General features: G+C 34.3%; 2 protein-coding genes and 1 pseudogene across 2 annotated transcripts; 1 reads left to right on the plus strand and 2 right to left on the minus strand.

The window, feature by feature from the left end:
* Positions 1 to 1,241: 1,241 nt before the first annotated feature.
* LOC128205996 (uncharacterized) lies at positions 1,242 to 2,210 on the plus strand. The gene is made up of 2 exons (XM_052908115.1): positions 1,242 to 1,255; positions 1,529 to 2,210. The coding sequence occupies exons 1-2, from the start codon at positions 1,242 to 1,244 to the stop codon at positions 2,208 to 2,210; spliced, it is 696 nt and encodes a 231-aa protein (XP_052764075.1).
* A 2,739-nt stretch (positions 2,211 to 4,949) lies between these two features.
* LOC128205997 (uncharacterized) lies at positions 4,950 to 8,238 on the minus strand. Its single transcript, XM_052908116.1, has 3 exons — positions 8,147 to 8,238; positions 6,301 to 6,532; positions 4,950 to 5,864 (listed from the first exon to the last, which is right to left on the minus strand). The coding sequence occupies exons 1-3, from the start codon at positions 8,236 to 8,238 to the stop codon at positions 4,950 to 4,952; spliced, it is 1,239 nt and encodes a 412-aa protein (XP_052764076.1).
* Positions 8,020 to 22,852, minus strand: LOC128206298 (receptor-type tyrosine-protein phosphatase kappa-like; annotated as a pseudogene).
* Between the last annotated feature and the right edge of the window lie 1,894 nt (positions 22,853 to 24,746).

The following is a 24,746-nucleotide window of genomic DNA, read 5'->3' on the forward strand; positions in this document are numbered from 1 at the left end:
CAGACAATGTTCCATGATTTGCGCGAACCCTCCCCTTCACTGACAAATACATAGCTCGAAATGAGGAATAAAGTTTTCCATGTATACCGTTGGTCGACATGACATTAAATAACTTGACTCTGTTTACTACATCAAATGCTTTTTGGAAGTCCACATAGGCCACGTATAACTTTTTACCACGTGTAGATAATTGTTTATTAACAAGAGAATGCAATATAAATGCATTGTCGACAGTCCGGTATCCTTCTCTGAAACCTGATTGATTTTCACTTAGCCTATTAAATATATTAATGAAAAATGTAAGGCGGCTATTTATAATGCCAGTGTATATTTTGCCCATAACATTCAACAATGAGATGCCTCGATAATTGTCAGTTACATCAGGATCACCTTTTTTGTATAATGGAATACTAATTGTCTCACGCCATTAACTTGGGTATGTTCCAGTAGAAAATATTCGATTGAATAATTTTCGCAAAACAGGCAGTAAGTAATTCAGGCTATATATAAAACATTCTGGTACTAATTCATCGCTACCTCCACTTTTACCCTTTTTCATATCTTTAATAACGGCTATAATTTCATCGTCCGTGATAGAGTCATTAAAAAGTGCATCCGTTAATTCACCTGTATATACATCATCTGGATATGATAATTCACTATCTTCGAGAGTCAAACTCTGAAAGAGACCTTCAAAATGATCTTTCCATTGATCGATAGATATATTTTCTCTTCTGGATTGTTTATTAACAAGACGTTTAAATTTTTGCCAAAATGACTGACCATCAGAGCAGCTATTTTCAAGATTTATCAGTACATTACTATTAAAATTGTCCTTTTCAGTTTTACAATATTCCCTATACTCGTTTTTCGCTATTAAATAGGCTGATAAGTTGACATTTGTTCTATCACGACGAAACATTCTCAGTGCCCACTGCGTCTTATACTTTAATGTTTTACATGTATTATTAAACCAATTACTACTTTTCTGTTGTGTACTTTTAAATGTCTTTAAACAAGTCTGACTGCATTCCTTTATCAAATCAGTTACAGTAGACACTAGCGTATCTATATCAGTTAACTGGCTTTCAAGCAAAGAGTCAATTTCATTATAAAGTTCATCAGTAAATACATATGACAGTTTCTCTTCAAACGCATTACAATTCTTCTGATTGAATACATATTTCTGTTTTATATTTGACGGTTGTATGATGATCTGAGTTACATGTATAACATTTAAGATGTACTCGAATAGGTAAATGACTGGATTCAGAACGAGTTTCAATCCCGAAGTCATTTATAGATTTAACTATAGTATCCGTATACAGCAAATAGTCTATAACACTGCAACCATTATGATTAACGAATGTAAAATCTCCGACTTTCTGATCCTTAAATAGTCTACCATTTGCTATTCTGAGTGTATTCACTTTACAAAAGTCAATAAGCTTTACACCAAAGTTATTAACATGTTTATCATTTGATACACGTGGGGACATATGTGAATCGTCTAATAAATCCTCTACAGTATACCAGTGCTTCACAAACTTCATTCTGTGGATTTCTTTTACAAAGACAGTGTTGACTTAAAAAGTTCAATGTGTGAAAATAATTTCGAAACATATTTTAAATCATTGAACTGTAATCAGGATGACTGTTTTCTTATTGAAAACTCAACAAAAGGACAACATAAAAGTTACCATTGGAAAAATGCAAGGGCTGGTACGTTAACAAGTTCCAGTTTTGGAACTATTTGTAAGAAAAAACCTGAAACAAAACCTGATATCTTGTTGCGATCCATTATGGGGTACAATGACGAATTTGATACTGCAGCTACTAGATGGGGCAGAAGCCATGAACCAGCTGCCAAGCGTCTGTACCAAAGGCGTATTCAAATAACTCACCCCGGGCTGAAACTCTTTTCATCTGGCCTTGTGGTAAAGCCAAGTCTACCACACTTGGGATCAAGCCCAGATGGAATAGTAGACTGTTGTAAGAAATGTGCTCACACCAAGGGGGTCTTAGAGATAAAATGCCCATATAAATTTAGAAACTGTTCACCAGAAGAGGCCTGTATAGACAAAATATTTTGTTGTTCAATAGTGAATGGCGAAGTAACCTTGAAAAAAAAAACTCAGCTACTATTTCCAAGTTCAAGGTCAAATGGCCTTAACAGAAAAAAATGGTGTGATTTTTTGTGTGGACTTTGAAGGGTCATAGTGTGGAGGGAATACCTTTTGATAATGATTTTTGGGTTGACATGTTAGGTAAACTGAACTGTTTTTATGTAAAGGCTGTTATACCAGAATTGTTCACAGAGCGTGTCAAACGGGGTAAAGAACTAATGTAAAGAATCTTAATGTGTTTAAAGTGTAAATAGAAAAATCAAACAGTTCTTGTTCATTATGTGTAAATAGACAAAAAAAAAAGAGTTTGTTAAAACAGAATTGGTGCTCACATGTTGTTGTTACATTTAATAGTTTGCTTTAAAGATTCAGTTTTTTTAGTGCGAGTCTAAAACTCAGACTTAAAATGACTCGCTTATGTTTTGAACAAAAACAGTTTTCCCAGTAAAGCAACTGAAAGCACTTATTGATCATTAGTTTACTCTATGATATATAAATTGCACAAAAATGCAGTTTATAGCATAAAAAGTATTTTGATTTTGTGGGGTTTGGATTCAGACCCACACTTCTCAAGTATAGAAAAAAATGAAAACAACCAGCTAGTCCACACGGCCACCGATACTATATATCACATGAACATTTTTGTGTCGTTGATTAATTCTTTGATTTATACCTATGTTTTTATGATCTTATTAAATGTATCTCATGAACTACTCTTTTTCATTGACAACAATGCTTGAATTGAATAAAATGCTTGGAATGAAAATAATTAGTTTTTTTTTCTTCTTTTATTGAAAAACAGTGTTTGTGTTCAGACTCAAGAGTCAAGTGGGTAACCAGGTAAATCTAAATGTACAGATGTCACTTGCCGGCTATGGTTTTTAGAGTGTTGAATCAGTTCTTTGCTTGTTAACTGGTATTACATAACTTCATTTAACTGGAATGACAAATGCTATGATAAAGTCTTTAACGAGAGTGGTTGTTTTGTCTTAATGAATAATGAGTGTAAGTCGGTGGAGGTTAGATTCAGTCAGTTTAATCAAGCCAGAGCACTAAACTCTGCAATGCCAATTCCAGCTCAAAGGCGACTGAACAAAAAATAATAAAAAAGTACATTAAGTGTGTAACAGTTTATTTTCAGAGGTAAAGTTACAATTATATTGGTGATTAAACCAAAGCAAACAACATGCAATTGTGCTCTTAACTAGGCAACATCAATTGGCAAGAAAGTTGTAAAAATGGTAAATCTGTGAGAGCGCAGCTTTAAATAGTATGTATATGATCTTTCATGTCATGAAATGTAAATTTTATTAAACACGTTTAAGAACATATCTAGAAAGAAGCCTGAAGCAATGTTAATAAAAGTATATTCCACAGTACTGTCTTTTAACAATGATCATATTCAATCTTCATCATCATGTACTAATGGTGGCAACAAATTTGACAGAGCAACTATTAAAATACGTGTTCTTATAGAAAAACAAATAACTTTAAATAATTAAATATAACTAAAAATGTTATTGAAAATGTTTATTGCACAAAAAACAAATCAATTTCTCAAATTCAATTTAAAAATAAATACTTTTGTATTAATTTTATTACCTCCCCTTGTTTTTCTCACATGAAGGGAATTAGTGCCCTTAGTTGTAATTTGGCGCCATTTCACAGACGACTCTTTCTCGAGCAGAATATTAAAGACATCATTTAGCAAGTCTGGTAGTATAACATATCAGCTTTATTCTTGTTATTGTTCTTTTCATTTCTAGTTCACTTCGTTTCACTCAGAGTCAGATATCAAATGAAGATAAAAATACATCACCTTATAAACTGCGGTTGGCTGTTGGGTTGATCCGGATCTTGAAGCTTTGATTAAAAAAATCACTTACACCTTTCAATACTATTTCAAACGTTGAAATATACTCGACACGAACAATCAAGTCTCGGAGCGTTTGCTTAGAAACGGATATTTGATTAAATCATGGCGGTACTCAACCGATTTTTGGAAATATTGAATCGATTATTTTTAGTAAAAATATTTATGAGTGATCTCAAGTTTCAGACGATGTATTAAACCAAAACACACGAACACATATGACAGACTAGACACTTTTTGGTCACATTTAAGGTCTAAATTAACATTACTAGGAAAAAAACAAAAGTATTATTTTTAAATTACGTACAAATTAAGAAGCTTTTTTTGGTGTTTAAGGGTAGAGCGCAGATAAGTGTCACGACCAAACTGTGCATAGAAGTAAATAAGATAATACTGAATCCTATGTGAAAAGATCTCAGTGACACTTGCATGCGCTCTGTGTTTATTTTTACATTAAAAACGCAAAAATCGGCAGAATCAACGCTTTTGGCGCGAAACCACGTGCTTTGCGTGCCGTTTCTGACGTCATCTGTTGGCATAGCGGAAAACTATTCGTAATAAAATGCAGTTTACATGTTACTCTATTTATTAAAAACTGTCAGTAACAGCAGTTAATAACTTAATATTTTTGAAATATAGAGGCCGTAGATGCCCATTAACGTACGTTGTCCTTTTCAGGATTTTTGATGCTTGCTTAGACAATGTTATAGGCATTACACCTTGCAAAATCCTGAAGTTTTTCACTCTTTCCATAGCACGTTCTACGTCAATTCGCAAGTTTGCGATTCTCCTTGTTTCTTCAACTTGTCGGCGGTTAAACTTTTGTAATTTCAAGGGTGGAATAATCAGATGCATGCAGCGTGGTGTTGTCAAATCCGATATTAGAAAACCCTTATCAGCCATTATCCCATCACCAGCTTCACACAAATCAAGGAGTCCTGACTTAATTGTCAACTGTTTATCGCTAATGTTCCACTCCATATGTCCGAAACGAAAGTTATAATTCCAGATGGACTTATTCCTAAAAGTGCCTTCCAAGTCATATGTGACTTGTAGTGTGAGTACATCATTGATTTGTTAGCAAGTGATTGTGGTGTTTCTGTGTAGAACTCAGTGCAGTCAATGATTATGCGGCAGTTCGGGTATTTCCGTTTGAACTTCTGTGGCATTGTAACTTTTAATGTCTTTCTGGATGGCCAAGCAACTAATGTTGACAGTTTCACACTCATGTATGAAATCCACTGGTTTGTTATGTTTGAATATGTTGATTTCGACACATGGAATCTCCTTGCTAAGTCTTCAAGAAGAAGCCCAAATCTTAAACGCATCAAAACTAAAAAAAAATCATCAATAAGTCGTAGCGCTCTTGGCCGGCCCTTGTTTTCTCCATTTTCGCATCTATTTGTGTGACTCTCTACATCATCCCTTTCATCAAAAAGTAAATGAAAAGTTTCCACAATAGGTAGACCTGTGTAAAACATACACATCTCATTACTTTTAATGTCTTCCACAGTCAGGTCAGGTTTGTTAACTTGTACTCCAACTTCAGAAGTTGTTTTTGACATACATTTACATAATGGAGTTTCAAAGTCTGTTTGTGTTGAAACACTACACTTAGTAACTGAAACTGAACTAGTCCCTTCCGTCTGAGTAGAAAAGGACACTCCTACTTTGTCAGCCTGTGTGTCTTTATTTAGCGTTTTCTGAACAGTAAATTCAATCTGGCCAGCATAGTCATGGAACTTGATTGAAGCATACTCGGATACACTGCTTGTAGTTAACGTACAGTCTGGCCCATCATACTCTTCATTCTCCGCCTCTTGGTCTTCGTCATTACATTTGTATGCCGGTTCTGAACTTTCCACCTGAAAATACATAAATAAACAGGATTCTTAGTATTTCTTATGGTTCTATTTTGTGAGTAATATTTTCGATATTTCACAGAAACGAACAAAAATCCTTGATATGATATTCATGATGCTACGTTGCTTATATGCTGAAAGGCCCTGCAACGTACCATCCAGATCCAGAACAATATATTGTACGTTAACTGATTATACAGATAATAAAACAGGTAAAAAATCCCCCTTGTTTTAGCAAACTATAAACATGTAACATAACAGAACCAAATCTTTTGTTTGACAATTTCCAAAAGTGTTGGTAAACAGTGAAATACATTCATATAAAGTTTAGACAAACATGTTCATGATGTTGTTCAATATATTTAAAATAAATAGCTAGTGATTCACAATGAATGATAAACAAGATGAAACTAGTTTCACAACGACAAACTCGGCTTACCTTTGATAATTTAAATATCTTTTCCTTGTTGTTTATGATAAACACACACGGAAAGGGGTTTTTCTTTGTGTATTTGCCGTTGGCGAAGTGAACAGAACAAAGGCGATCGTTTTTCAAACTTGACACAAAGTTTGGACTGACAGCTTTCAGACGTTTAATCCAGAGTTTTCTGAGTTTATCGTCCGTTGGGAATCTGTGCAACGTTACACAAAGTTTATTCACAATTTCCCCCCTGTAGTTATTGCAAATGCAACAATAATGTCGCCTTTTAACTGTCGATTTTGGTGTAGATTCGCTCATTTTCGCACAAGTTTACTTTGCTCTCCACCGGAAGTCAAGATAAGTTCTCCCCACGGAAAAGCGTTCAGGGGAGGTAATATTTCAAGGGAGATAACAACAGTTATTGAACAGGACTATAAATACCGAACACCTGTTAAATCACGCCTATTTTAACCTCGATCAATAATTAGATGATCAAGATCGCTACAAACGCTTGCCTTAGCAACGAATGCGAATTTTCGTCAAGTTTAGGTTAGTATTTTTCTTATAAATCCCACAGGCATCTGTATCATTGTTTGTCACTTAAATGTTGTTTAAAACCATTTTGGGTACATACAATGGGATAAACAACACATGTGTCTTTGATATACAAAAAAGATACAAAGATATGTCTTCAAACAATGATTCAGATGCCTGTGATGCATCCCTGTCAAACTCCTAATCAGGTGAAATGTAAATATGCAGCACGCGGGGAATGACGTCACAGATTTTAAATCGCACTGTAATCAATATCATGGGTAAGGAATGTTCTTAGATTTTTGAAGCAAGGGACACAACTCAAATTTTCTAAGATTAGATTCTGTTCGAGTTGATTCCCATTCCCATTGTGTGTTTGATTAGAAATAAAAACAAACCATGACGGAACAGCAATCTATTTTTAGATAAAATATAATTTAAAAGCAATCGGGATTTACATACTCCATTTCACCGATTGAATGGTGATTTACTGTGCTTGAAATGAACGTTTTGCGTTTATGAATCAAACTATTTTGTGAATGTGTACTTCAGCAGAGGCTGAGGTTTGAACCAAACATTTTTAATGCCAAGTTTGAAGTTACTAAAACCAAAACTCGCAAAGATATTGTTAAAAAACTGTCAAAACTGTTTGGACTTACAAACTCAACCAGTATAATGTTCTTTGTTGTCTAAATTTCTTATGAATATTTTAAGGTATCATCATAAAGTTTTAAGAGTTGCTTCCAAAATTTGAGTTATTAAAATAGTTACACAAGAAAAGCAAGTGTATGTCTTACAGCCCCATATCGTGCGTGGGGTGCTGCTTATTTGTCAGTTTATATGACGATGTTAATGTTATTCATTGAACACTACACAGGATGTTAATTTAAACATTTACCTCAAACACTGTTTAAACAAACAATAAAATGTATTGTGCTCAATAGTGTCCCTTTTTGACTATATTTGTTAAAAAACATAGATGATTTTATCATTATATTATTCATTTGCTGAAGTTGTTTAAAGTTTTTACGTTTGGAGCCCATGACCGAGTGGTAACCTTTCTATTTCATTTGTTGTATAATTACAATATAAAGAGAATATGACGTTGGTTTGAACTAACCCAATGTGTCAATTCGATTAGTTTCATACAATCCATACCACAACAGTCCGAATGTTGCTGTATTAACAAGTATCTTACACAACCAATATTAAGGTTTTTTATTCAGTACAACACTCAAAGCAAATGCATCGCAAAACCAAATGTTACCAATAGAAAATAGCAAAACAAAGCGGCAGTTAAAAGGCGGTTTTACATTACTTATTACAATACCAGAGCCTGTCATTTGTGCGGAACCAGTCCTTGGCGTATTCGACACTGTGAACGTCCAGGGTAGTTATGAGCAATACAGAAAAGAATCTCATCTCTGCAATATAGATACATGTGTCCATATTCCAATTAACGAAGGAACCTATTCACATGTTGCAGAAGTTCTTACACATTTTATTTAGTTTAAACAAAAAAGAAACACGCTTAGATTTATATAATTAGAATAAAGCAGATGAATGCAGAAACGTGTTTATAAATATAACATATCTGTGAATAGATAAAGCCGTACTGTTAGGGTCATAACTACAGTTTAACAAAATCCAAAAACGAAACGTTCATATGATGTACAAACAAAGCAATTGGATTTATTTACATAAGTACGTAGTAGTAGCTAATATACGAGTAGATATAACTAGATATGGTAAAAGTATGTTCACATAAGTATTTTGAGTAGATACCATTTAGATGTCCCTGTTGGTACCGCGCTAATAAAATATTTTACTTTAAGAGTAAATCGGGGCTGGCTGGGAGTGGTGAACTCAAAAAACTGTTGTAATTATGTATTTTAAATATAGCCCAGATTATTGGGTTAGCTGTTTGAACTTGGAATACTTATATTGTGGGAACCGCTTAACTTGAAGTGCCCCAAACTGTACACAATGGTATTCAATTTAAAACAAACAAAACATATGAAAATTTGACGACAATATAACAAATCAAGATAATTAAGTATTGTTTTCCAATCCACATTATATATCTCATCTGAAATTGGAGTATGGTTTGAACGAACGGACGAACTCCAGAACACAATCATGGCAGAAGTCGAACTGTGCCTACAAATAGAAAATATCAAGATATATATCATATCGTTATTCCCAGCGAATATGTAGCTTATAGTACGCTTCCTATTTGCGAAAGAAAGAGGATTTTAAAGAAGACCAGACAATATTATGCATACATGTTTGTTTTAACTATGTTGACTTTTTCGTTAATGGGCATAATGCGCACTTGTATAAAGCGCAGATATATGTTAATTCGAAATTAAAATCAATTAAATGGTTAACTAACCTGATTGGGTACGGCGTTTGGTCTTCTGGCCTTGACCTTCCTGACTGCGTTTACCACACTGACCTCGTGCTCTACTTCCATCTTCTCCATGAGGAATGCCATAACACAGAACAGCCCGCTCTTACTACCTCCATCCCTAAAATATATAGTATATGAGATTGATTAAAATGAATGTAAGTTAACAAAACATATTTGGGCACAAATCCCTTCAATAACAGATAAATAAAAACAAATAATTTAAATTTAAAAATAAGAGTATAATTGTTGCAGTGTTTTCGTTAATAAAGTCCTTTTTTGTCATCCAGATATCTAAAATTAGTTCGAGAATACAATCCAAAGACCATGCATGGATTACATAGCTTGTATTTGTATTACCTGCAGTGGACAAGAACAGGCCCGTTGGACGATGCCATTTTGATATCTCTCAAAAATGAAACATAGTTAGCAGGGCTGCATGGAACATTTCCAGTCTGGTTCCAGTCTGTAAACTCAAAGTGTCGCAATGTACTCTTCCCACCTTCACTCTGTAACGTAAACCAAAGCTACAATCATATTTGAACGTATACTTTCGATATTTTCATCAAAAAACCCTGGTTAAAAACTTAAAAGAAATCAATAAAATACATTCTGTTCAATGAAAGCAACGCAAGTTTCAAAGTAACTCATTGTTCTTGATAGCATCCCTATACATGTAAATGTTGAAATTACCGTCTTTTTTAATTCATATTCTTTCAAATGATGTAAATTCAATTAAATGTATAACATCGATATTCAACTAACCGATGTGCTTCCCATGAACTCAATAGTTAGCCATTTCTGGATACTGTACTCGTTCTTGACTTTATCCCTCTCACATGAAATAGACAGTTGACCTTTCTTGAGTACTTGATTGTCAGCTGGATAATATTCACCTATATCCTGGTGAAAATAATGTTCAGTTCGTTTTTAATGAAATTCCGTTAATAAGAATTTGATTAGGACGTATACAAATAATATCTTCTACAGTAGGAGATAAATTAATTGATAATGTTTGGAATAAAACAGCATCAAGAGAGAAATATGCATATCATGTTATATCATTGAGTTGACTCACTTCAGTCTATGACAGAAATAAATGTATTTTCTTAATCGTACCTTTTTGCCGTCACTTTGCTCAAAGCTGACAATGCATGAGCAATTTTCTTGGTAGGCCAATGTAAGGAAATCCTGTACAGTGTTTGGCATCGGAGACTGGGCGACAATGTACTTCCGTTTCGCCTGAAACGCCTGCAAAACAAATTGAATGTACGGCGAGGGCGAACACGATATACGAACATACTACTGCAGTTAAAGGTAACGGTATGAATGCATTGATTTAAGCAATCAGAATAGGATGTTCAAACAAGGGTTCTCATAACGTAAATATTTAGCAGCTTTAACTGGCTGTATATGTTTAGAGAAACTACCGTTTATTAGAGCAAATGTTAAATCAGAGCCTTTTTGAACTTAATTATGATCTTTGAAAATGTTCAATAATAATATGTATATACCCTTACATGAACAAAGACAGCGTTGACATAATCTGAATCTCCATGTCTTATTCCCAGATAAAGTCGAGGGCGGTATTCATCGCCTGAAAGTAATAACCCATTTATTTTAAAACTTTTTGTTAACATAATTTTACATTTTACATTATAATAGCGCACTATTTCATTACCCAACGTCATTGCAACATCGTGCAGTTATACTGGCTATGATATTAGGTCAGCAGAGCTGAAGCTTACTTTGCGATACGTATGACTTGTAGATAAATGATTGGTTTTTCATAAAGTGGATTATGGGTACGCGATAATCGTTATAAAATTACCGAACGTCAGTTCAAAATGAAGCAGTTATACTGGCGATATTCTTTACAAACGTGTACCTGGAATATCTGCTCCACTTCTGTTCCTTCCTTTCTCAGACTTGTTTCGTTCTAAAGCAACGATTTCATCGTCAGTGTGAACGTGGGGAGTGTCCATTATTTTCTACAAAGGAGAAATACTTTACACTACCATTTCGTATGCGTTTCGAGCATATACATATGCATTCTGGGCAAATATGCATTTACATCTGTTTCAAAGAAACATACTTCTAATACATTTTGAATATAACTATGAATTTTGAGCCTGATCGGTGGGAAAATTACCTTCGTTTTACTGTTTATATCTGGATAAATAATAAATACACTTTAAATAGGAAGTGAACATCGCTTTGTAATTTTTGGTACAAAACTACTCATTGAGAGAACTGAAGATTGATAAGCATACACACTTTGAGCAAATATCACATTTCGTTACCTTAAACTGCCTGATAAGATCGCCCTTGCTTGTCTCGATCATGTAGTCCTGAAACTCTTTTTCTGGTATCTGCTCACAGTTAAATGTCAGGGTGTGAACCAGGGCAAGGTGTAGAAACTCGTACTGTTCCTTAAATAAGGAAATAAACACTGATATAGTCATGATTCATTTCCATGTTCATTGCGTCTATGGAATGACCTATCAGAAATCAAGCATAAACAGTGTGTAGATCAAATATGAAATGCAAACGTAGACAAACAAAATTGCAAGGAAAACTTTACAACTAATAAGCCACTGAAAGAGAGACAGTATATTTTCAGCTGAGACAGTATATATCCAGCTATTGCACAAGAAGCATGTCTTAAAGACGTGCATAACTGAGTTACAAACAATAAACAACGCACTTTCTAAGGCATGATATAAAGTAAATAATAATACAGTTTTATCGATATTTCCTGTACCTTCCTATATTTCTGCACTTCTCTATTACTTTGTCACTCAAGTTACGATCTTTATGGTTCAAGGATTTAAATATCAACCTACTGCAGTCTGGACCATGTTTGGCCTGTTCTGTCTCATATTGATGATGCATCCGGGAATCTCAACAGCCTTGTTCGAATTGCCTTCCTTTGTTAGAATATCTAACGAATATATGTCCCGGTTCGACCGATTCCCGCACTAAAAGGAACAGCCATATATGACATTTATCGAACCTAACAAATGTTAAAAGGCTATGCGCTATTTATTAATTTATACAAATGTATTTTCAATTCCATTGTAAAGAGTGCTGAAAGTTGATACAAATCACTCTCGAGTCCGTTCGAAAACCTATACTGTGTCATATTTTTATAGGCCAAGTAAAGGTTCCACTGGCCTCTCGATTGAAAGGAGGACACATTTACCACTAGCCTTTATATGAGCTTTTTAATGGACATACGATAGAGCTTCAGATGGGTTTATTGCTGGTTCTGTTTCAACGCGTACAAAGAAAACACTCACAGTATTTGTGATATCTTGCTCATTGTCTGACCTAATGCTCGTGCACTTGAGAGCGATTTCAGTTCCCCTAGTTCAGTGTTTTCTTTGAAATGGTCCATTATAGCATCACCAGTGTTGAAAAACATTATTTTCTGGACATATTCATTATAAGAATGGTCTTATTTGATTATTTGCAACCAGCGTTGGGACATCAACATATACAGGGGCAATCAATTATGAGAACCATCTTTCTCAACATAATCAGCACCGTGGAACTCTGATCTTTGACGTTCATAACATGGCAATAGCTCTTGAATATACAATAAAAAAGATACCACACGCAATAACAGTCGAACCCCATTAGCTCGAACTAGCTTGGCTCGAATTTCTCGTTGGCACGAACAGGATATAAAGGAACTTCTTTTTACCGATGGTTTGTAGTCCCACTTGGGTCGAATTTTAGGAGGCTCGAGGTGTTTCGCCGGTCCATGGGACTTCGAGCCAACATGGTCCGAATGTTTCGCTCTTTTCCCATCATTAACGGACAAAATTAGAACATTACTTTATACTTGGAATGCTCTGTGACGCTCTCAAATAGTACTTTTATAAAAGGGCAAAGGTTTAAAAATGAACCATTAAATAATCTATACCTGCAATGGACCAGTGTTGGACCTCCGAGAAGAGCAGGAGAATTGAGCACTCCATGTCGGAACTCAATCAAAGCTGTTACGTCCTCTGGGATTCCCTTGTCAGGCCAGGCCGTGAAGTGGAGGTGGTGCAGCTGCCTCTCAGATTCGCCCTGAAATAGTTTTTATTATGTTTTCTAGCTGACGGTCTTTGTCCCGATTATAAATAAAGCATACTTGCGTGTTGCATTTTGAATAAGGTCATGTATTTCATTTTTTGAAATAACCGGCTTTTTGTTAATCCATATTATCATAATAATTTACGGAGCCCCGCACCCCGCTCCCCTCCTCCCTTGCGTCCTCTCTAATTCCCTCTGTTTTCTGGTTTAATAATTTCGAGTGCGTTCGCTTTACCTTGATTTCCATAGCAATTCGTTGTGAAACGATAGCGTAACGCCATGAATCAGTTTTTAATGAGATTGCCAAGATTGGTATATAGTTATGATTTGTATAGAACTCAAACAAGTGATCGTTGTTAGTGTTCTTGTGTTGATGCCATACAGCCATGATGCCGTAGTCAAGGGGAAGGTATATTGCTACTAAGTTTTAATTGATATAGTTCTTTATAATCTTATACATCACATACACCCTGACCGACCAAATAACCTGGCTCTTTTTTAACTCTATTAAGAAAGTGGATTTTAACAATCTTTTCATTTAAGTGTACTCTAGGTAGAAACATATAAATCAACTTCGTTCTTGACAGCATTGATCCTTCTACAAAGAAAACGTTGATGTGCTTTTACTAGTTTACTTCTTTCTACCTTTAAATAACATTATTATTATTGAATAAGTTCGTATTACTTGTGTAAGTTTTTAAACAGCAACTCATAAGGAAGCATATTACGAGTAAAACCTGGTTATCTTTTCTTGTAATGGTTATATTGATATTAATATTAATATCAATAAGCCGAATCATTGGGTGCATCGATTTAAAAATGTAATATAATGCGTAAATAAAAAGAAAATAAACATTTTATCGCTTCACTCTTAACTAAACGCTGGAGGTTAAAAGCATTCTTCAATTCAGTGTCTTTCTCTCCGTAAATCTTTTGTGTTTTTTCCGGTAGCGTGAAGTCGAAATAATCATTAGCATTTACGGCTGCTTTAAGTTTAGTTTTGCCCACTACTTAAACTTCCGTGTATTTTGCCTATATTTTCTTTAAGCCTTGTCAAACTACATAATGAATGGTTGAGACGTTCAAGGGTTTAAACTAGTAGGCATATCCGAAGCATTGATTGATTTGATAACTACGATTATGTGTCTTAAAATTTAAATTGGTCGTCTAAGCACGTTGGTTAATATAGCAAAGACATAAAGTACACAATGGCTTAAATCTTGCACGCGCTAATGAATTTGAAATCTCGAAGTGTGAAGGCGCAACCCAAAATCCTTTTTCATTGGTTCACAAACAAATGCATACACTGAACTAACATTCTTATTCGAGTTATGCATTTTGAGGCAGCCGAGTCAACGGCACTTTTTAATAACACTTCCTCACTCTTTCTGGTGACATTGGCCCCGCTGTAATAATGTTTTAATTATTGTTAATGTGTGTTTTGTTTCATTTAGCATCTATGATGTTTAAAGAAACTTTCAGAATATATTGAGGTTATTGTTTATACACACTTGCCTTTAAAAATTGTATGCCCTGTGCTTTAGTGAATTGCTATGGACAGTCACTACAATCCAAGTTCGTGGTGGAAGAAAGCAGTACCAAAATCAAAACAGAGCGAGAACATCCGTTAGTTTGCTTTATTTGTTGTAATTTGGCCAAGAAGCAAAATTCATAAGAAAGCTCAAAACAAGTAAATTTGTGTTATTTTTCTTTGCAATGTTTATATTCATATCAATATGAAGTGTTTCATGTAATTGAGGAAAGGACTTTAAACGAACACATGTAAAGCTATAGTTTTTGAACAGAGAAGGTAATGAACATTCTTCCATACATTGGTTTTAGTCGTGTTCGTTAAGCGTGAAGTAAAGACAGCATTTATGAACGCCTTACATGTAGTTTAAGGTACCTTTTAATCTTCCGTGTATTTTGCCTATTTTTCGCAAGTTATGTTAAATTTGTGACTTTTAAGTGTTTAAATTGAGTACGAATATCCGACTTACTGATTTATGTTCATGATAAAAGTTGTTGAGATTCAATTTGTTAAGTAACAAGCTGTTTCCTTTAAACAATAAGCAATTTATACATTGTAAACGAATTATGCAACATAAATGAAGTAATTTATTAAAACTTGTTTCATTTACGTGTTCAAATTGCATTTAAGTTCAGAAGCAAATAATGATTAAAATGGACTAAGATTTCGTTTTCACAATACGTAAAAGAAATCTTATACGCTTACATCATTTAGTAGCAGCAACCTTCTCGTAAACTCTGCATACTCATCCTCGCTCTGACAGGTGACCTTCACCACGCTGTAGTCTTTAGTTGTCCCAATTGCCTTAGAGAGTGCAGTATTTAAACTTGAGTGATCACATTCTTGTATGTCGATTTCCGATATTAACATTGCATATATTTGATACTTTAATCTTGCCAACAAAACTAAACAAATAATGGAATAAAGAAGCAATCTGTGAATGAAACGCTTTAAATAGATTGATATGATTTATAAATATTTTTGTACTTGAATGTTTTAAATAAGAGCATCAGTTTCATATACGTGTACATATAAACGCGGGGTTAGCTTGAGCAATCAATATATATTTATCATAGCAATAAAAATGTCTTCAAACCCCTTCCTCCATCAAGTTGGTAACCATGACGATCTTCTCGACCTTCTGTTGCCAAATCATATTCCAGAACATGCCAAAGTCTCCCATCTGTTTCGACATTGGACCTAGGATCAGAAACAATAGAAACCTTGGCAATCGTCTTCCTCAGGGTGTGTCTCTTTATTCATACATGTATAGCATTTGTGTTGTTAGGATTTCTGTCTCTTTAACGAATAAGTGATATAATGTAGTATATCCCACTCTTAGAAAATGCACACAGATATCTGATATGCAATGCCTTTGTCCGACCAAATAACTGGCAGACGAAAGATAGAAAGCAACAATGAAAGTTCCATGGACATGTAGATGTCTTAAATATATTTATATGACATATATTCTTACCAAGCGACGCAATATACGCATTTCTCTCTCTGAAACCCTGCAAATAGAATAGGACTATAATTGTTGTAAGTGTACTTGATACGTTTGTGATTTATTTCATTTAAAGTTCTCTTCGACTTCAAAATGAGTATTTGGTTGTTATACATACATCGATGTAGTTAGCATTGATGTAATCCGTATCAAAACCAGTCACTTTCACCCTTGTTTCATCATCTGGAAAAAAATATATATTTTAATATGTACAGATAACGTTATATCAGCAACTTTGTAGCCTTTTTTCCCATTTTGAACACTAGATTCAAAACGCATTTTTATATGAGCTACTGTATAATAAACGTAATACTTATATGTTATACATAATAATGGTTATTTTACACACATGAATCAGTGTAATGCTAATCATAAGTCAACGGTAGAGTTACATGCATATAATCCCTTGTATCTGATTTTCGCCCTGTTTCGAGGTACTTTGGCAGCGTCACAGCTCCTTGTGAGGCCGTCAGAGAATTTCTGGGGGGAAAAGTGGCAAACATATATGCTAAAATAGTTTTTACGGTTAAAATGATATTTTTAAATTGTTTTTAAATTATTTATTGTTTATTATTATTATTTTTTAATTAGTTTTACTAGCGTTACGTACTTGATATACAAGAACAAAAACTAAATATATTCGTGATATGCGAATGATAAGTACATCAAATTCTTCCTCATAGCAATCCAGAGTCTTTCCAGCCACAAACGCCGCAAGTTCCTCCACTTTAACTTTCCGTTTCTCTATGTCCTGTATTCCGATGTAGTACACGTTCTCCTCAACCTTATTGGCCAGTTCCTTCCTTTTCTGGTATCTACTCTCTTCGTCGAAATCTGTTAGGTTAACATATTGTGTGATACTACTTATAGACTAATACATGGTTGACGATGGATTTCAGTTGATATTAGCCCCAGTAGAAATAATAATTGACCTAGGTTTATTATATGTCACTAGGGCAATTATCAATCGAAAGCCATGGTCAACCATATCTAATCCTGTATAATACATTTTTTTGTCATTAGTCAATGACTTAAACCGGTTTTAATTTTTTTATTGTGGAATAATATAGGATTTGATAGGCACGAAATCTAAAAGGTAAAAACTATGAGTCATAACATATTTGATTGTAATGGCATGAGCTATTAAAATGACGAGTGATTGGAAATTGATATAGAAAACCTTTTTTTTTCATTTTTTTTATATCGACTAATTTTTACAATCATTTCAATATGTAAACTTAGCCAGGGTCGATCACTCCTAGGAGCATTTTTATAAGAATTTGGAACTTAAATGACCCTAGCCATTTTGCTGGAATAATTTACATTTCTCGGTAGAATAAATCTTCCTTGTCTCACTTGTTTTTGACAGAATTTCGGTACTGCGGTTCACGGTTCTGAAACAATGTGGGTGGGTTTCATAAACGTCAAAACTGATTTCCCCTGCCTTGCACCGATAATTCCGTTTAAAGACTTAAAAAGCTTTGCCAGTGTGTGTATTTGCCTACCAGGTATCCGTCGGCCATATTTATGTCGTGAAAATGACGTCATGGTGCACATTCTCGTCTTCGTCGGACAATAATGCAATAACCGCAATCACGTTCCGTGATAAACTCACGGGTGGAGACTATTATCATTTTCCGGGAAAATAATTCTTATTGTAAAATGTGACATTTTATAGTGCGTCATTACACGGGAATTGCATATACTTAATTTATCAACGGTCCATTCTTGATTCCGGCCGAGAATATAAAAATATTTTAACTAGACATATTTTTTTTTGTCGTAGATTGTTCATTGGTATATCATAGAGCTTACATTTTGGACGGTGAATAACTACAAAAACAAGCTCAATAGCCAAAAGTTTAAACATAAACCCCGTTTAATGGCACAGGGTAAACTCTAAAGACATAGAACACAACAACAAAAAATCACAAACAAGAAACATGGAACAACAGCACAAAAATCCACAAACAACACAGAGCATATACTTCATAAAAACAAGGTTACTATGTTTATCAAGAATTGTAAGGTACTGCCTTGGAACGGTCAGTAAAATGTAAATTCTCTGTAAATCTTAGAGTAAATTGTACGTTTTACGTCCAATAAACCAGATGCTCTTGCAGTTGTCGGAAAATCTTTTATATATGATTATAAATGATGGCGAATTTTATTGTCCGAACGATATGGGTTAAACACAAAAATATGCATTTCAAAAACCTGAATAATGCCCGAGTCAAACATGCATCTTTTCTAAGATTTAAAGTATGCATTAAATAACTGAATTATGATTAACAGTTAGACACGATTCATACTTGTTCTAAAAGTTAAGTAATTTGGACAATATGTTTTGGGGAGTTTACATAACACTGAACTTAAACACAACTATTGGCTATATCCAATGACACAATTAATGTGGTAGGCGTCGAACAAATAACTTTAAATAACAGAAAATATCTATTTGGAATTATCAGTCTTATACCCTCTCAATGACACACAAAAACCTCACTTTTCCACAAATTCTTATTATGTAAAATTTACTTTGAACTAACCAATTTCTAGATCATCATCATCGTCCGTTGCTGTTTGCAGGCCACCATCGAGCATTACTGTATCCGATACATGGTGGTTGTAACAAGCGTTTAATGTTGTTATCGGAAGTGCTGTTCTTGCTTTTGTGGAACCTACATTCACTGGAAATTTGTAGCAGAAAACATTAAAATTGGGACATATTAAAAGTGTGGTTAGGGCAGTCCTTCATAAATCTGAAAAACTTTGTTTTCAGTTATCAAAAATGTTAAGAAAATGAAAATGTTCATTTGATATAAGATTGTTTCAACAACGTCTAGTTTAATCGGTCGTCACTGATAAACGCGAAATTTTTTTTTTATTGATTTTGTTTAAAGTCCATTTATGTTCTATTGATGTAAATCTACTTATCTATGTAAATCCAAGTGACGTCTCTAAATAAGTTAAAAACTCAAGAAGGATAAAAAATACATTTATCGCATTTACATAAATCAACAAAACCAAAGTGTAGTCTAAATTTAGCGCGCACAACGTCATAGCGAAATTTCCATGTCGCGTGTCTTTCTGAATATCCGAAAATGTATGTGGCTTTATATACTAATTATTTTAACTAAGATGGTTTTAGTTTAATTAGTTTTTTCCGCTTATGCACATGTAAACACTTATTTTATCATTGTTTTACTCTATGATGTCCAAATTGTATAAAAATATTGTTGTACTAATGTGATGCGAACCCTGCGGTTAAGCTAATAAAATATTTCACAAAACATCACCTAAACCACTAGTCCACGAGGAATGTTATAAATCAAGTTGATATTTTGACATCTTAACCAAACCTTGATAACATGACGTGATAATGTGAATCAACTAATCACGCAACCAAAAAGCTATTGACGCTTATTCGAAAATTGTGGTCTTCAAAAACGATATTTGAGCAAATATCAACATTTGTTGAAGGGTGCCAGCTTATGATTTGCCAAACTTTATTTCATGATGGACAAAAATTGAATTTTACAAATACATTAGCGAGTGCCTATTTGCGATTTTTCACTTACCAACATTGAGTCTATGCTCCGCCTAATTATCTGCCTCACTAGCATAATTATAGTTAGTCAGTGGACCAAGTTAGGTTTTCGTTGGTATTTACCAAACATTTCGTTTTAATAAAACATCCTGTGGACCTCGGGAATATATCATACATTAAATGAGACTCTATCATAATTGTATATTCACTTATATTTAGTGCCACTGAAACTTTAAAAAGTTATTTCCTATATCCATTGTTTTTACATACTATTTCAATTATTCCTCAAGATTAAGAGCGGCGGCAAACTGTAAATAAAAACAACAACATTTTACCTCCATGTGATGGCTCTATTGTGTGGTATTCATGGTCAATCTCTTCATGTCCTTCTTCATAGGGCTTTCTATTTCTTCTGCATACAAAAGAAGTATACTAGTTAACGTAAAGACAACTTTATATATAAATAATAGTTGTTGCTGACGACGTGAAAAATTAGCAACACAAATAAATCTCTGTCATTTTTGTGAATACGGTTTCATTTAAAAATAAAGGTATGCGTAACAACTCTACGGACTACGGATCCGACGGCGTTTAGATATCACACCGGTTTAAAAAAACGCAGTGAATCCATGAATGTGAGCGTTTTGTGATAAAAACGTCTGTAATCATCTTACAAATATCTCACCTCCTTTTCAGGAAGACAACAACCATAACTATGACCACTGCCAACATCACCACACCTCCTACTGCTCCTCCAATAACAGCTACAAGAGAACCGGGTGTCTCCGAGATTTCTTTATCGCTTTCACCGGTCTCTATATTAGTTAAATTTAACAAAAGACTTTTAAGCGTCTCTTGGCACCTCAAACGTCAACCAAATCCTATGGAAACATTAGACTACTAATGGAAGAATCATTGAAAATATATGCATTATATATAAATATATATAAAATAAATAAAAATAGATATATGTATGTGACGTACTGTAACAGAACTAAATAACCTAACATAGCAATAATACAACATAACACAATATACCTGTAGAGCACCTATCGCCACTGAAACCATCAATACATCCGCTGAAACACTTTCCTGTCAAGTCGCAAATTGAATTTCTTGTGGAGTTTGCACATTTTTCAGAGCATATACTTTTACATGTTGAACCATAATGATTTTGGATACATCCGTTTTTGCAATTACCGTTTTTCTGTTCACATATTTGATCTCTACACGTGCTACTGCATGTTGCGTTACAGTACGGTCCAAACATCGTTTCTTCACTGCATGAACTACAATTACCTGTTTGCCTTTCACAACCATTCGTTGAGCATCCAGGACTGCAAGAGATGTTGCAATAATCCCCATAACTCGATGATTCGCAATCCTCACAGCGACCAGATGATATGGCACAATGGCCATCTTTGCAATTACTGCTACAAATTGACGAACAAAGAAAGCCGTAACGAGAAACCTCACATTTAGTGCACGTAACATTGTCGGTACAGTTAACACAATGATTAGGACATCGGACATGATGTTGACACGTTCCATCAACCTGGTTACAAATATAACCAACACAGTCCTCCGAACATGTTCTATTACAAAATAATCCAAAGTTCCCCACGTAGCAAGAAGCACACTCCCCCGCTTGCTTGCAGTTACTGTCCTGACAGTATTGGCATTCATCGACACATTGTGGTCCAAACAAGCCTCGATAGCACGAATTGCAATTTCCGGAATATTGCTCACATCCCCCTTTACAGTTGTTGGAACACGTATAGTTACATTTTTTACCATACCAACCATTAACACAATCATTGCAGTTTTCACTGTCAACGCATACTATGCAATTGTTTGGACATGATACATTCATACATGCACCAGTCACTATGTCGCATCTACTGCTACACTGACATGAGTAACCACAAAGGGTTCCATACTTTCCAGGCGGACAAAGCGAGCATGTCGTAGCATCGGTGCATTCTTCACAGGTTTCAAAACATATTCCATTGCATGAGCTTCCGTAATATCCTGCTTTGCAACCACATTCACCGTTAGGTCCACAAGTGTTTGTGAGACAGTTTTTAGAGCACGGGACTTGACATGTCGGTCCATGAAAACCAGGTTTGCAGGTACAAGACCCATCCAACAGATTACACGTTGTTGTGTTACAACCCACTGAACAAATTGTTCCACATTTTGTTTCCCAGAGCCCTGGCATGCATTCGTCACAATGTGTGCCATTGTTGCATTTAACACAGTTTGTACCTATGTACGTACAAGAATTGCAGACATCATTCGATAAATAGTATCCTGTTTCACAGGATGTACACCGTTTTCGACCTTTGGTTTGTTCGCAAGAAGAGCAATATATTGGACAAGTTTGACCGTCTGTAAAATACAATGGAAATATCTAAGACTTATGAAATAAGAACATTTTAATTACAGATTAAGTACTTTTAAATAATAAATTGAGACACATTCTTAATACACTTGGTTGAGTTTCGTTTCACATTTTTATCAATAAAAGAACAGGTAACTCTAAAAATACATATAACGCAGTATACATCCTTGTTTTACAATACACATTTGATTATTCGAATTATACATTTGGGACGACTCACAACGTAAATAAGCTCATTATTTTCGTTTGAATGTTCGCCATAATTATGATATAGCTAAGAAATATTAATGTATTTCAGGTTTGCATAAACGAAGAATAACTAATAACATTTTTCAAGGCAAATATTTTGAATGAAAGAAACGGAGACAACTTACTTGCAGATGTACATATATTTAACAACACGTACAAAATACAAATAGTGATGCGAGCACAAGTATCGTCAACCATCGTTTAATGAAGTTTAAAATCAAATATTAAATAAAATATAAGCATAGTAAAAATTGTAATATGTCCAGTACAAATAGTCTAAGTTATAGTAAACATGCTAATCCAAATTATTTCATCAACTAATTTAGCTACTCATTACTAAATAGCGCTTTAATAAACACGGAAGTATTAAACTTCAATTTTAACTATACCGAAGGTATAAATCATGTACAGCTTCAGGCTACTGCACATAATAAATAGCAGACTAGCAATGGGATACAACTCGTTAAAGTATTTTCTTTAAAGGTGATATTATAACCAGTGGATTGGTTCAGCTTAATTCTTAGGTAGTTTTCGGGATTGTTTTGCTTGAAGAAAAAGAGTCATTGTATCATCTGGGCCTGGAAGGGACTGCCATTTATATAAAGTTTTTTTTTTTTAAATTATAACTTAACTATAGTGCTATTGAAGCGATCTGTAAGTTCATGTATCATATTACGATCTGAGGAAAATATTATAAGTATATGCACAAACACAAACTGAACCAATAAGCATTGTTTATGTGAAAATTCGGTCAAATCTAGTTTTAATAAGCTGATTAAATATTTTGGTATTTTCTAATAAAACATAACCCAATGAGTCAAAACAAGTAGTCTAAACCAAAAGAAAGATTTGGAACGGTCAGTGAAACAGATGTACACATGAGGTTTAGTCTAGTGTATGGGTCTGACTTCAGACTTGTTCCAACATATATCAACATAAAGTCTTCCTGAATCGTTTTGAAATATACGCCCGTATAAGTAAATCAGTCGTGAAAATTTGTAGGAAAATAAGTGTTTTCGCCTGCAAATGTTATATTGGTGGGAGCTATAGGAGTGATCCCTCCCGTTGGAAAAGCTTGAAAACTACAGCAATAAAAAGAACAATATTCAAGCATTAATAATGGTTAAATGTAGCATGTCTATACACTAAGTTGATTTGAATTCCAGATTTCGATAGTTATAAGCAAGTGCCTTTTCGGGGAAACAAAACTTGATCTGTACGGTACCGCGTACTGCCGTATGCTTAGGTAGACACCTGATTCATTTGGGTCTCAAACTAGACTCGTGTTTTAGATTTCATAAAAGAAAGATTAAAAGGAAAAGAAGCGTAAGTACAATCTGAACTGAAGTAAAGAAGATGTCTGATTGATCAAAGAAAGAATAAAATACTTCGTGACTTGCGGACTAAACGGAACTAGAGACTCTGATTACGAAAAGCGCATATAAGGCCGACATGTCAAAGACGCTACGTCTGCGTGATCTCGGCCTTAGTTAATGGAATCCAGGAGCGTCAACAAACGCCACTACAGTTGTTTAACTTGCGTCCTTTGTTCTTTGTTTGGTTATAAAGATTTTGAATTGATTTACAAATCCGGGTATCAATTACGAGATTTTAACTGTGTATTTATTAGCTATAATGCTAAAAGATTAATAGAGATTAACTTTCGTCTTATAACGTAGAAATATGTTTTCTGCATCTTTCCTTTAAATTCAAAACTGATCTTTTCAAAATAACCATTGTTTTCGATATTTATTCATCACTTTCGGAAAATTGAATTAATTGTATTTATTGTAGTACTACTCTGTGAGTGCATCTTAAATTATCGCATTGATATTTATGCGATGTAAAGTGATGAATAGAAGCAATATTTGAGAAGCGTTGTCTAACAAGCTAAATGGAACAAAAAACTAGACGTTACAAATGTTAACCATTATCATTACAATGTTGCAATCGACCTTTAAAAGATAGTGTGTACCAAAATGAAATAGGTGTAATATTTTTGTCATAAGAAGGGGTGATCTCTGAGTTTAATCATTAAACCTTGAACTTGTCTTAAGTAACACGTATCAAGAGACTCTCAACGTGACATTGAACGCATCAAAGACACAAACACATACTACATAAATATAACTATAATGCTATTTATAAATGATTCGGTGAAATCAGGGCAGTTCACTGAAGGGGATCAACCAG

This window comes from Mya arenaria, chromosome 10, assembly GCF_026914265.1.
Source record: "Mya arenaria isolate MELC-2E11 chromosome 10, ASM2691426v1".
Lineage (NCBI taxonomy): Eukaryota > Metazoa > Mollusca > Bivalvia > Myida > Myidae > Mya > Mya arenaria.

Excerpts from the sequence above, each read along its gene's own strand:
- LOC128205997 (XM_052908116.1), bottom strand. The coding sequence starts at position 8,238 with ATGAGATTCTTTTCTGTATTGCTCATAACTACCCTGGACGTTCACAGT. Across the intron at positions 6,533-8,146 it reads CGCACAAATGACAGGCTCTG|GGGGGAAATTGTGAATAAAC; the intron begins GTATTGTAATAA and ends CAATAACTACAG. Across the intron at positions 5,865-6,300 it reads AGATATTTAAATTATCAAAG|GTGGAAAGTTCAGAACCGGC; the intron begins GTAAGCCGAGTT and ends ATGTATTTTCAG.